Raw genomic sequence first — 14,717 nt, 5'->3', positions numbered from 1 at the left:
CGCATGCCATCTTATTAATGGTTTTCCAACAGATCGCTATCCAGAAGGGCAGTAATGTAGCACTGCCTTTGGCCATCTTTCTGTTGTCATTCTCTCGACATACTGTTTCCAATTAACTCTATAGATTTGAAGAAAATTTAATATAGGTTGGACATTCAATTCTTCCAAAATTTCTGTATTTTATTTCCTATCCCAAAGTGTGTATCACGCCATTTTCCTCATGAATTTCATTTCGTTGGTAGTTAGACGTTAAACAGCTTTTTGTTACAGTCCAGGCTTTTGATCCACAGACTAAAGTAGGTTGTGTTAAAATGTTGTATATCTTTAATCTTGTATGTTTCTGTATTAAATTAGGTTTGAAAACTGAATTTATAATGCCGATAACTTTTACAAAATTAGTTATTTTAGTATATTAGCTATATAATTTTACTAATTTCGTTGCAGTTCCCCATTTTCATAAAATTAGAGACGATAGCTAATGCCCTTCAGACAATTTCCTATGTTGTCTTCATTCTTGTATACCGTACAGTACATAATAATTCTGAACTGTCTGCTGTACTTGTGGTAAATTCAGAGTGTATGGTTTTTTTAATGGGAAGTCTTAACATTTGGTGACCACTAACCAACTGCATAATGGTTATTTCATTATTCCTTTGGTCTTTCTTAATGAATTTCATGAATTTACAAATTTACACGTCGTGTGTGATAATTGTATGCTATCTATTATGCGAACCTTCAACAGCATTTGCAGTGCATTATTAATTTTCCTAAACTTGATCATAAACATTCTATATTCCAGATCCTAATCTAGGTCGCCTCGCCCTTCTTCTTACCTTGATTTGGTTTTTTTTTTCCATGTACAACGCCAATTCCATTACATTGTGTTTAACAGTATCGTATCTGGAAGACTACTAAACACATTCATTGCATCATTCATCGGCACAAGAAACAGTCATTAGTTTTCGAATATAATTTCTCAATTCTTCTGACCATTCTTACTGCAGGAATGATAGCAGTAACAAAAATGTTGGTATTGATAATATAATAAATGTCTGCCCTTCTTTTAATGAATTATAATTTTGCTGTTTCGTCCCCATTATGAATATGAATATGAATTTAGCACTCACTAGTATTTCATCTTGGCGTTTCTATGGTTCCTTAAACCAGATTACAATGAATCAGCTTGGAAACGATGAACATTGTAGAATAGGGACATTATATGAACATAGGCCTATGTTCATATAATGGATTATGGACAATGCATTAGTGAATATCAATTCTGTGTACCAAAACAGGAATAGACTTGAAAGTGAACATAAAGTGGAATGGTCAAAAGAATGTGTAAATATTATTGTTGTGATCACGTGTTACTGAGTACTAGTACTGACATGGTACTATAATTAGCCACATACATCAATAATATTGGTTGAAGAGTAAAATTTATTGTTTCATTATGTTTCTTATCATTGTGTTTTTCCAGCAATGTTCATGAAATGTAAACTTTGCATTTGTTGAACAGATAAAAGCATTACTGGTACCAATTTAGCCTCTTAATAACAGAACAGACAGACAGATCCAAATATTTTCTGGTACTGGTACCGGTACCCTTTTTTCAGTCTAGAATCGTCATTCTCCTTGTCAGTTTAAGACATACTGTAATGTTTTCATTTTTATTTCCACATCGAACACACAATTATTCCTGAATTTTTCTGGCAACACAGAAGAGATATTCTGTATATGAAAATTCTGTTTCTTTTATATGCCACTATTTTGTGAATATAAACATTATTCTCTATCATAAGCAATTCTCTAAAACTAACTAAACTTCATTATAAGTAAGCAATAAATCAATGTTAGTATAAACATAGGTCATTTTATTCTTTTCACCTCAAAATGCACACCAGATGCTGATTTCATAAACATGAAGTGAAACTTCGTTGATGATATATGGTTTCTTAGATGCTTAGAATACTGTATGTTGCTTTGTTACACTTCAGTGAAGATAAAACCATGCTTTATCTGAGAGAAATAAGTGCTATGGCTCAGTTTCTCAGTTGTGAACCTGATTTAAGCTTCATATGCAAAAATTTAGTCTTGTATAGGCCATTTGGTATCTCGTGAAACCTACCTGCGTGTCAGTGGACTGAAAGTGAAGAAAGTGGACTAAAAATCTTCCCTCCCTCACTATGCTTCTACTTCTAGCAAGCGAGCTCACTTACTCCCACCATAAGGTTCTTACTATATGCTATGGTGCATGCAAGCATTTGGTTTCACGAGATAACAAATTGCCTATAACAGAGTCACCTGGACCCAGATCATATATCACAGTTATTGTTTATTGACACAGAATTGCTTTTTACTGCATTATTCAAGACATACAGCGAGTATACCAGGGTACATATTGACTGGCAAGCATGACAAAATCTTTTTCTGCAGTTTCATGATCAAAACAAGAGAAAGTGGGGATAATTTTGAGCGTATACTGTACAAGCCCTTGCAAAATGACACCTGCATTACATTTAACAACATTTTGTAAATTTGATGATCGCACTGTAACCTTCCATTTTCCACCTTCCTGTAATGAATTTAGCTGTACAATATCAATAAGGTTAATCCACTGAGAATTTAATAGCAGAAGTCAGGATAGCTTCTCTATTTAGAGCTACTTCTAGGAGTTCTCTAAGAGACGCAGTTTTCACATACTCCATCCAATATTTTCCCTTTAACTAACTCACAAACAAATTTATCTTTAAGTTTTTCCTCAGGCAATTGTCGAAATCTACAATCATCAGATTTATTTTTATTCTTGCTAACCAAAGTTTGATACTTTCATGTTCTCTTTATAGATGAGAATAAAATTCTATTTTTTCTAAACACGGATATTGTTTCGAGAAATGGTCTTTCAAAATAGCACATAATTCATTACGGTACTTACATAGGCCTAGTATTTTAGTACCAGTACTTGTTGATATTGGATTATATAAATCTTTCAGCTTTTTGTAAGATTCCTCACCTAACAGAATCAACAACACAGCTATATAATGAAGTAATGATCCAATCTGTCTTGGTAAGTCGTCCAGTTATCTCCAGCACGATATTCAGGAAAAGTGCCAATATTACTTGAAGAAATTTTAAAATTGTGGCAAGTTGGTTCGTTATTATTCCCTACTTCTTCCATTACATAGGCCTACACATATTTTATTTTTAATCCTCGTCGCTAAATTTGTTCTTGAGCATACACTCAAATCTTAATTTACCGTACCAAAAAAACCATGACAACCATAAAAACATAATTATTACAATCAATGAAATACGTAACAGAGGTCATGAAAGCATGGAGCTTGCCCCTATCTGCCTTCATAGCATGTAAAGGAGGTACCATTATTTTTCTTTATTGTTTAATGTTGTTAACGAGAGAGCACAGTGTTTAGAATCCTTCGTCATAAGTGACACAGAAGGGGAACATTACTAATTGTAAAACTGAAATAATTATTGTACAAAGTAACATAATGACGTGTTCCCTCCAAGATGTCCGTAATCTCAGTGACCTTTTTCATTTGTACTGTTAGGTTGGTAGTACATATTCCCCTTTTGTATTGCTAGAATCCTCCACTTTTTGTCTCCTTATCAGTTTTCCTGATTTAGTTTCTGTGGAATTACGTAAACTGAATACAGTAGTAGCCTACATAAATTGAAGTAGGCCATAATACGGTAAACAACAATGCTACAGTTAGTTTCTGTTTTGTTTCGTTTATTGTTTGAAGCTATTGAGTTATAATTTTGAGTTGAGTAAGAGTTGAAGAAGATCCACTCAAGAGGCGAACATATTGCAACTGAATCACACAGCGTTTGCATACGGATTGATCCTTCCTTCAGCATGTTCTGTTCAGTGACGAGTGCTTATTCTTCCTGGATGGGCAAACTCGTACACGAAATGCACAATACTGGTCCAAAGTAAACCCAAGATGAATGTGTGAAGCTAACAACCCTGGTTTTCCAAAAGTTATGGCGTGGTGTGGAATACTATGTGATAAGTTGTGGAACCATATGTCTTTGATGGAAATGTAAACCAACACACATATGGGGAATTGCTGCATGGCATTGTAATGGAGGTCTTGTACAATTTGTCACTGAACAAATGGATAAGAATGTGGTTTCAACAAGATGGGGCCATGGCACATTATGCTTTAACAGTTTGCCAAAATAAATGAGATGTTCGGTGTGCACTGGGTTGGACGAGGTGGACCTCAGTCATGGCCTCCACGGTCACCAGACCTCACACACCTTGATTTCTTTCTATGAGAATTTGTGAAAAAGCACGTTTTTCATAGCCTACATTTATAGATGACTTGAAACAAAGGATCACCCGTGTTATCCAGCACATACCACCTGCAACACTTAAACTGATAAAAGAATGTCAGAATCGAGTGAGGCACTGTCTTCAAGTAAATGAAACACATTTTGAACATTTGCGATATTGAACTTACTCTGTAGAATTGTTTTTCCAATTAGATTAATGTTTCCCATTTGTCAACTGACTTCTGTGTCACACAGCATTTTAACTTGAAGTTCTGTACCTATAGCAATGTCCGTAACATGCCAATAAAAAATATAAAATGACTATGTCCTTTTGAAAATCTGTCGTACTTTTAAGGGTTTACTTAATAATAAAACATAAATAATTTCAAACTTCTTGTATAAAAGACCTTCAAAATCACAGAATTTCCAATATTTGTATGTCAGAGTAAATCAATATAACTATAATGAGCTCAAAAACACACACTTCAGTTTCAAATTACCAAATCCGAAACACAGCTGTATTACTTCTGGTACATATATAATGTAACACTTTATTATTTTTATCTTCTATGTTTAAATGACATAGTTAAAGCCTGAAAATGATAATGGCTATGATGACGATGAAGACGACAATAATAATAATAATAATAATAATAATAATAATAATAATGACTTCTTTTACATATGTTTTCTTGAAACTAAATAGAATTACCTCATAAATCTTCTGCTTCTCCCTGTCAAGTTCCTTCTTCAGCACTATTACACCAGTCATCTCATCAATGGAAAATGTTCGCCAGTTTCCCATCGAGTCTTGCTTCAATCTGTACCGAACAGCTGCATTTGGTCCAATATCATCATCAATCGCTTGAACTTGGATCACAACACTTCCCAATGTTGCATTCTGTTAATATCAAAGAAATTCAGACAAAACAGACAAATTTGTACAGAATAATATACTGTAAATCAGTGCAAATTAGAAATATAAATTATTTTCTCATATAAAATAGGTGCGTATCTAAGTCAAATACGATAACAAGATACACAGTTTTTAAGAGGCATATTGGTCCGACAAGTTAGCATATAAATGAAATAAGTATGATAAGCCTTCAATAACGGTCTTATTAACCTAAGAATAATATAAAAGTTACATTAGGTCATTACACAATCAAACGTGTCAAGCACTTTCGCCAATTAATGGCATCTTAAGGTCTAGTAGCATATAGTAATACTATGCGCATAAAGACATAAGTAAAATGGTAAAATAATAAGATACGATAAATTACATGATGTGAAAGTGGAGAAAATGAATTAAATACAGTATTACATGAATAACTATACAATCACAAAGTAATGGAATAATAATCACTTAAAAGTGTAGTGGTTGTAGTGATTAATCATCATGTAGAGTCCAAATATTAAAATGCAAAAACCATCAATTAAATGGAGGATTAGAAGAACATGTGTGCAGCATAGATACATGAAAATAACATAGTTAAAAAGGGTAAAATATTGCAGCAGTCATCACGACGCAAAATATGGTTATGTTGGTTATGTTTTCCTTCCATCTACTTTTTGGTCTTCCATTTGCTCTTTTACTGATGGAGTTCCATTTATTTATTTTCTTAACTGTTTTACCTTCGTCCATATGATTGATATGGCCAAACCATGCCATCCTTTGCGCTTTGATATAGTTTACTATGTGTTGGTTTTGTATTAAAATATTTAACTCTTTGCTATTTCTAATTCTCCACTCATCGTTTGCATCTTTGCATCTCTTATTGGGCCAAATACCCTATCCTTCTTAGTATTTTCCTTTCAAAAACCAGCTTTTGCTTAGACAATTCAGTTAGGGTCCAGGTTTCACTTGCATAAGTTGCAATTGGTCTTATTGCTGTTAAATATAGTCTTAATTTTGCTTGTTTGGATGCATATTTGCTTTTGAATAGGTTGAGATTTGCAAAATATGCTTTATTTGCCATAACAATTCTATACCGGTAGTTAATTTCTTCCTCGATATTGTTTTTTTCATTTACTATTGATCCCAAGTATTTGAAGCATTTTACTCCTTCAAAAATAGTATTATCCATCTGTAAGTTTTCTGGTTCATTATTTTTGGTTGAACATTTTAAAAATTTTGTTTTCTTTGCATTTATGATTAATCCATATTGTGCTGATTCTTCCATTAATGTTTCGAGCTTTTCAATTAATGCTTCCTATGATCTTGCTATTAATAATATATCGTCTGCATATGCTGTACATTGTACCAATCTTGTGCTTATATTACCTCTAATCTCTAGTTGTTTGATTATCAGGTCCACCACTAGTATGAAAAGGGTTGCAGAAAGCGGATCTCCTTGTTTAACCCCTCTTTTAATTTGAAAACTGTCACTTAGTTTGTTATTTATTTTGACTACCGCTGTTGTATTTGCTAGCGTTATGTTAATCAGTCTGATTATTTTCGGGGGAATTTTATATAGTTGTAATCCTTCAATAATTTTGTTTCTTTTAACTGAGTTGAAGGCTTGTGTATAATCAATAAATCCGTATTATATTCTCTACATTTTTCGAAGATTTGCCTTAGTATAAAGACATTATCAATTGTGGATCTTCCTTTTCGGAATCCCATTTGCGCGTCCTCCAAGTCTTTCTCTATGATGTTTATTACTCTATTATTTAGAATACAGGCAAATATTTTATATGCTATATTTAGCAATGTTATTGGTCTATAAATCTTAATTAAATGTAAATAAAACTGTATATGTATCTTTCAATCAATATCCAACTGACCAGATTCACATAGTTCTTAGTAATACCATAATTAAGGAAGTAGAATGCTCTAAATTTTTAGGTATATGGATAGATTCCAGTCTAACATGGGAAAAGCATATACAACATGTAACTGAGAAGCTGAGTCGCTTATGTTATGCTTTTCGTGTCCTTGCGAAGATATCATCCATGGAACTTTTAATATCAGTCTATTTTGGATATGTTCATTCAATACTATCATATGGCATTATTACCTGGGGATCTTCACCAAAAGTGACACAAGTCCTCAAATTGCAGAAAAGAATACTCAAAATCATTAAAAAAGTTCCTATTCGGACTGAAAGTATAAAAATTTTCAGAGAACTAAAAATCCTACCTGTACCCTGCATATATATTTTAGAAACAGTGTGCTTTATTCATCAAAACATAGATTCCTTTAAAACAAATTCAACCTATCATGAGTATAACACCAGAACATCCCAAAACATACATCTGAATTTCCACAGGCTTACCAGAAGTCTTAACAGCATATCACATAGAGGCAGCAATTTATATAATAAACTTCCACAGAAAATCAAAGAACTTAACATAAGAAAATTCAAAAAAGAGGTAAAGAACATTCTATTAACACATATGCCATTTTGCACAAATGAATACCTAAATTTAAAATTTTAGAATTTAACGTTTCTTGATACTGCCCTTGACCATTTATGTTTCAGGTAACTCAGAGTTGAAGAAAAGACAGGGGAAAGCAAAAAGAGAAGATACTAGGTAGAACAGTGGAGACTGAAGATCAAGCTTGTCCTATATGTATTTTTTTTAATTTTTTTCTCTCTTTTTTTGCATGTCACTTAATATTAAACTGTTAAATTTATTTAGAATTAAGTCTATTTTTGTATTATATTGTATGTTATGTCATTTTTCTTGTGTACTGACGACGCCATGAATGCTTGTAATTCTATTCGGCTAATAAAGATCTAATCTAATCTAACCTAATCTAATCTAATCTAATCTAATCTATAGTTCACACAGTTTAGTCTGTCCCCATTTTTATAGATCGGGACTATTATTCCTTCAGACCATTGATTTGGGATTTGTTCTTTTTCCCAAATTTCAGTTAACAGTTTATGTATTTTTATTTTAAGAGTTCTTCCCTATTTCTTGATCAATTCTGGAGGTATACCATCTGATCCTGCAGATTTATTTGTTTTCAAATTATTTATAACGTAACAGACTTCATTTAGTGTGGGTGGTGTTGTTTCTGGGGTATTAACAATTTTCTCTTGATATGTTGTTTCTTGTGGTAAACATAGTAGTGTTTCAAAATATATCTTCCATTCATTCAAAACTTGTTCTGCTTGCATTACCAAATTACCTTATTTATCTTTACAGACTGTCGGTGTAATTGTTGTTTGTTGCTGTAGGGAATTAATGTCTTTAAAAAAATTTCCGTGCTTCATTCTTCTGATAATTTGATTCAACCTCAATTATTTTGTTATTAATCCAATTTTTCTTTTTCTTGATACAGATTTTGTTTGCAATCTTCCGTTTTTGATTATAGTCATCTTGATTTGTTCTCGTGTTATGTTGTAGTACTTTTTGTCTTGCTGTATTTTTTTCCTTAATCACATTCTCACATTCGTTGTCCCACCACAAATTCCTTTCCCTTTCCTCTTGTTTCTGAATAATGGTTTCAGCAGTCTCTATTATATTGTTTAATGCATACAAGATGGCTACTCCTAGCATAGTTAAGATACAGAAAGTTTTCAGAGTATCTAGAAAGAAGAGATGTCACTGCTGACATTTATCTTAACAGCAATTCTATCAGTGACGTACGCATTCATAAAACATGAGACTGTCTCTCCAATGCAGCCTACCTACCCACATTTTCTTGTTATATTTTCCATCAGAGAACCGAGAAATGCTCGAATTTCGAGCTACCAATGTATTGTGAGGCTTCTCTCCACTGAGATCTTTCCTCTTAGTTAAAATCATGAGGAACCTGTTTCTTATTAGAAGTGTTGGGTCTTGATCAACTTCAACCCTGACAACTGTGTTAAATCTTGGTTGCTAAAAGATCGTCATGCTGCAACAGAAGTAACAAGGAAAGGACGTAAGAGAATAACAGGAGAGATAAAAAATACTGAAGAAATGGCTGTTTTGGAAGATCTTCGAATATTTTGGGTACTGGTATGTAGTTTGGTAAATGACTTTGTTCCAAACCAATTTATTACTTTGTTAATCCAAACTGAATCAATTTATACCTACTAACATGTTTTTAATTTGTATTACTTCTGAAGAGTGCATTAAAATGTGAAAATAAATAAGGGTCAATTATATTTTTAATATGATTTTTATTTAATTCTGTTTAGGCCTTGAATTCCTGGTACACTGGGCAGTAATCATCTCCCCATCTGCTCCAGTAAATTTTACACTATATATATAATATCAGCAATATGATACAATACTTGCATAAAGAACACAAAAAGTTACGTGAGGGATGGACATGAAAATAATGGTGAAATACTGAGGAAATGTTACTATGGGTACATACATATTATAAACCACTTTGCTGCAATAGTATCATGGATACTAAAAACTTATACCCTATATTCGTCAAAAGTTAATTCTTTGCAGCATCGCAACAAATTTTCATTCACATGTTACATCTCTGCTTGCGAATACTGGCTATTCTTCTAGTATGTTATACAGCCAACATTTTACCCAGGCTTGCTTTCAGTGGTGCTGTGGTTGCAAGCACACACCGCCCGCCTGCCTGCCGATACTCCAGGCCCCACATGGTCAGTAGTTGGCAGCCAGCGCGAGAGAGAGAGAGAGAGAGAGAGAGAGAGACGCACACGCACAGGCTCTCTCTCTCTCCCCCTCCCTCCCCCTCCCACTCCCCCTCCTTCTCTCTCTCTTTTTTTTTATGCATCAAGATAAATCGGATGAACGGACAAGACTAACTTAGGCCGTGTCTCAAAGCTACATTTTCAGCTGAAGTGAACTAGATTGTTGACTAAATAGCCGGATGTGACGTCAGAAGTTATGATCCAAAGCTAAATAGTGCATAGCAATCAAGTCCGTAGTAGCTAGTAAACGAAAATGCTTGCTCGATTGTTGACTTGTTCACTAAACAAACATGGATACCTCATCAGCAATTGGGGTAATGAAATCTGAAAATGCTTTAGAAGTGAAATAATGTAAATATAATGTAGGATAACACGTTAACTTTGAACACTGGCATTGTTAGTACCTTTTGTACAATGTTTTAAACATTATTGTAATATATTAAGACCTAATCTTTTCCACATAATTCGTAATGAAACTGCATTAGGACACTGCCTTCTTAATTCAGTGCTGCACCGTGATGTCGTGGTTTTTAGAGAAATAATCTATGAAGAAGGCCATGTTTCAAGCATACATTTCCAAAGCTCCCCAGTGAGTAGTTTACAAGTCACCTAGTTGCTAGTCACTAGTGTGTAGTATGGACTTGAGCTTTGAGACACGGCCTTAGTATCTTTTCAAAGAAACTGTTGAAGTTGTTCTCCTTGTGCTTCGAGAGTGATGTGGCATCGTAACAAATTTTCATTCATGTGTTGCAACCCTGTTTGAGAAATGTTGGCTATTTCTTCTCGTATGTTATTTTGCAGTTCATTTAATGTTCGTGGATTTGATTTATACACTCCAACTTTTAAAGTGACAAAAATAAAAATCACAGTCGAGCGGGCCACAACCCTGCACTAATTAATCTGTCACCAAAGATATCAGAGCTCACACGCAATGAAATCCGAGCTCTGTCTTGCTGATACACGTCATAAATTTATCTCTTCTTCAGTCAAGTGGGGAAAAAACTGTTCCAAACTTACGGATGAGTACTGAGCAGCATTAATTGTTTCGTAAAAACGAAAATAGGGCCGAGTGAACAGTCAAAATAATAATTGGTACTGGTCAACATAAAGAGACTAAATTCACGACTCGTACGCCGAAGTCCCCTATATGATCCTAAGGTCGGGGTGTGGTGTGCCATAATAGGCCCTATTTTTTTTACGAAACAATTAATGCTGCTCGTACGTATACATAATATTGGAACAGTGAACTAATGCATGGTGTGTATCAGCAAGACAGCTCGGAATTCATTGTGCGATTGCTAATGTCTTTGGTGACAGAGTAATTAGTGTAGCGTTGCGAACATTATATGAACTGAAAAATAACTTACGAGAAGAAATAGCAAGCAGAGTTGCAATGTATGAATAAAAATTTGTGACAATGCTACAACATCTGTCTTGAAGCACATGGAGAACAATTTCAACAGCTTCTTTGAAAAGGTACAGTAAGCAATATTAGACACGTTCACAATTTTAATTTGCAAAATATTGGTGCTAGTTAGTCTTGTCCGTTCATTCTATTTATCTTGATGCATAAGAATGTGTGTGAGTCACGCGGTCCCATGTGGAGGCTGGAAAGTTGGCAGGCCTGCTGTCACGGCACTGCTTACAGCAAGCCTGGGTAAAATGATGACTCTGCAGTTAGGAAAAGCAAACATGTTATATTCCATAAACTGATCACTAGTATAACAAAACAAACCTCTGGCACTCTGATGGTTGTGTTGTGTTGAGGACTGATGAATCGTGGTGCATTATCATTGAAATCAGTAACACATATTGATATCTGTGTGACAGCGGAATTTGGAGGTATACCCAGATCCTGTGCCTGTACTATAAGCGAATAATTTCCATAAAGTCCTTTTAGATGTTGCGTTATCATAATTCTTGCAGTTGAAAAGTCAGTGTTCTCTATTGAGAATAAACCTGAAAATATAGAGCAGTTATGTTTAATATTTCAGAAATATTAAAGACACAGTATAAATTCTGTTGTGTATCTTATCACTGAATGATTTGTCTACAAATTCCTTAGCCAATCTTTAGCATCTGCAATACGTCTTGCTCATGCTGGATATAGCCTACTGTTCAAAAAGTTTTGGCCTCCTCCTTCTATCATATTTGCTCATAATATGTTCAGTCATAAATATGGTTAAACTAGAAATAAGTAAAACAAAAATACCTAATCACTGAAAGCAGCACTAAAATAATTAATAAAAAGGGAATGCATTGCTACAAACAATATGAAACACCTTACTTGGAATCCAAAATTTCAAATTTAATGCTGCTGTGAAAATGCTACAATATCAAATGTAATAAAAAAAGCTTCATTGCATGTAAAATTTCTTCATATTGTTAGAAGCGTGTAAAAAATAATATAAATCAATTCTTTAGCTTAATTTTCTTATATTGGATTTAAAAACAAAACAGTTATCTTCTGCTTCCATTCCGTTTACTTCATTACAATTTCTTAAGAGTTAGGAAATAAAAGCAAACGTGTTATACAGTATTTCATAAACTGATCACTCTTATAATAAAACAAATATGAGAAATATATTTTTGTAAAAAATTAATGCATATTAAGTCAATATGATCCCTAGGCTTGCCAGGTTTTTCAGAACGTCAATATGAGAGTTGCGATGTTTATTTCAACAAAAATACGACGCACTTCTAAGAGGAAGAAATCCAGGCATATCAGAGCACATATGAATCGATTATTTTTGAAAGGTCACATGTCTACTTTTGTCAATTTTACAGGAGAAGCAAAAAACTGTTTATTTTGCTAACAGTACTTGGTAGTGTAATCAGATACCGGTACTTTTTATTCGACGACAAAGGTGTTAAGTTACATTTACATGCATAAATTAATTGTAACATCACTAAAACTTAACTATAAAAAATAATATTTATGATGGACTTGTGCCCTTTTAATAATAAACAATAGGCTAGGTAAAACATAATGAAATGAATTTTTATGTTCTTAAATGTGTTTTAACTATTATTGACTAACAAATATCTGCAGTGCTTGGGAAAAGTGGCATAAGTCAATTTCCACAAACATTTTTTTATTAATTTATTGACAACTTACGGAACATCTGCTCGCTTGGGAAAAGAGACGTAAGTATTTCTCCCATTACGATAATTCATACAGAAGAAAATCAAATTGACATAAACCAGTGTGAAGACAGGTTTTTTTTCCTTCTCCTGTAAAATTAACATTTTTGACTTGTGTCACTTTTCCCGAGCACTACAGATATTTAAGAATGAACTGTTAAGAACATTATTTTGCTATGGCAATATATCTTATTTCTTAAATAAAGCAATTTAAAAGCATTAGAGCTTTTAAGTTTCTTCATTAAACACATCCTCTGAAGTTTTGAATCATCTTCATTGGAGAATTTCTTCATACAATTGAAGATATTCAGGAAGTACATACTGCATAACTTGGCTGACATCTTCAACTTTCTTCTTATTTATTGGAACTTTTCCATAATATGATTTGCTTTAAAGTATTTTCAAGTCATTAGGATACATCACATTAGTTCTATGCAGTAACTTGAATGTGTGTCATTACTCCATCAACAGCCAGCAGAAGTGGATAATGAAAAAAAGAATATCTACAATCCTACCATTCCCTATTACCTCAAAAAATATTAGCTCAAAGAGCTTGAAGTAATCGGGCTTCTGGTTGGAGCAGAGGTACCGCTACTCTCTTCATGAAAGATGTGTTTAAGAGACTTGGAATACCTCATCTATTATTCAGATTGTAACCTTAGCTGCATTGAAAGGATCAATTGCTCTCCTGAAGAATCACCTATATTCGAAATCAAACTAAGTTCAATAGCATTCTTTACTTTTTTGTAACACTTACCTTTCTAAAAATAGGTATATTTTCACTAATCTCAAAAAAATTATTTGCAGTTATGTACTTGTAGGAATTTCATTGTTGAAACAAAATCAATGGTTTTACATGAACTTGTAAAAATTTCTATGGTTAAGTACTCTTTGTCCCTTGTGGCAGCTCACGAATGGTGAGAAGATATATAAATTTAAAACATATACAACCATCCGGGGACAGCATCAGAAACCATAATTGAATACTGTGAAATTTAAAAATACATCTTCTGATCTCTAGGTACCCGGTACTCCTTTTTCTAATGATTCAACTACTTGACATTTTGTAACTGTTGTAAACAAAGAATGAAATCATGAGATTTTATATTGTACATCATGCAAAGAATAATGGGAAAAGAAGAGATTTGTTATTAATATATCATATTTCTGAACATGTGCCTTTTCAATATTAAATGGAAACTTCTTCACAATGTAACATTCGGTAGATTACACATACTTGTGCCTTTTGTTCAGCAAACGGTGCATTACACTAAGAAGAATATAATGGTGGTCATAACTCAATTTGTCGAAAAAGTGGACATGTGACCTTTCAATAATAAGCAATTCATATGTACTAATATGTTAGAAACAGGGCCGACTTTAAGCTGACTGGGCTGATTTATTCCAATCGGGCCCCGTGCTTAAGGGGCCCTGCACTAGGATAATCCACTTCAATCATATCAAAATATTATTGCAAAGTACACCTAACACCATAATACTGCAGTTTTACAGTGAATAGAAACGATTTTAAATTTCAGTAGTACATAAATTATGTCACCAGGAAGTAGGGTGTGCATGGCTATTTCACTGCTAGCTTGATCATTCTTACACCTCTCATTCCAAGAGCAGCTGGCTTTAATTTAGCCCATGGAGAAA

At 33.5% G+C, this 14,717-nt stretch overlaps 1 protein-coding gene across 4 annotated transcripts in view; it reads right to left on the bottom strand.

Annotated features, from left to right (window-relative positions):
* Positions 1 to 14,717, bottom strand: part of Cad88C (cadherin 88C) — a 488,883-nt gene that overhangs the window by 99,208 nt on the left and 374,958 nt on the right. For all 4 annotated transcript variants that reach the window (XM_069812621.1, XM_069812619.1, XM_069812622.1 and 1 more), the window contains 2 exons: positions 11,653 to 11,876; positions 5,012 to 5,200 (listed from right to left, as the gene is read on the bottom strand). In XM_069812621.1, the coding sequence (XP_069668722.1) occupies positions 5,012 to 5,200; positions 11,653 to 11,876 (413 nt within the window). The remainder of the gene's footprint in view (positions 1 to 5,011; positions 5,201 to 11,652; positions 11,877 to 14,717) is intronic.

Source organism: Periplaneta americana, chromosome 16 (genome assembly GCF_040183065.1).
Source record: "Periplaneta americana isolate PAMFEO1 chromosome 16, P.americana_PAMFEO1_priV1, whole genome shotgun sequence".
NCBI lineage: Eukaryota > Metazoa > Arthropoda > Insecta > Blattodea > Blattidae > Periplaneta > Periplaneta americana.
This window is presented reverse-complemented; position numbering and strand designations above follow the sequence as displayed.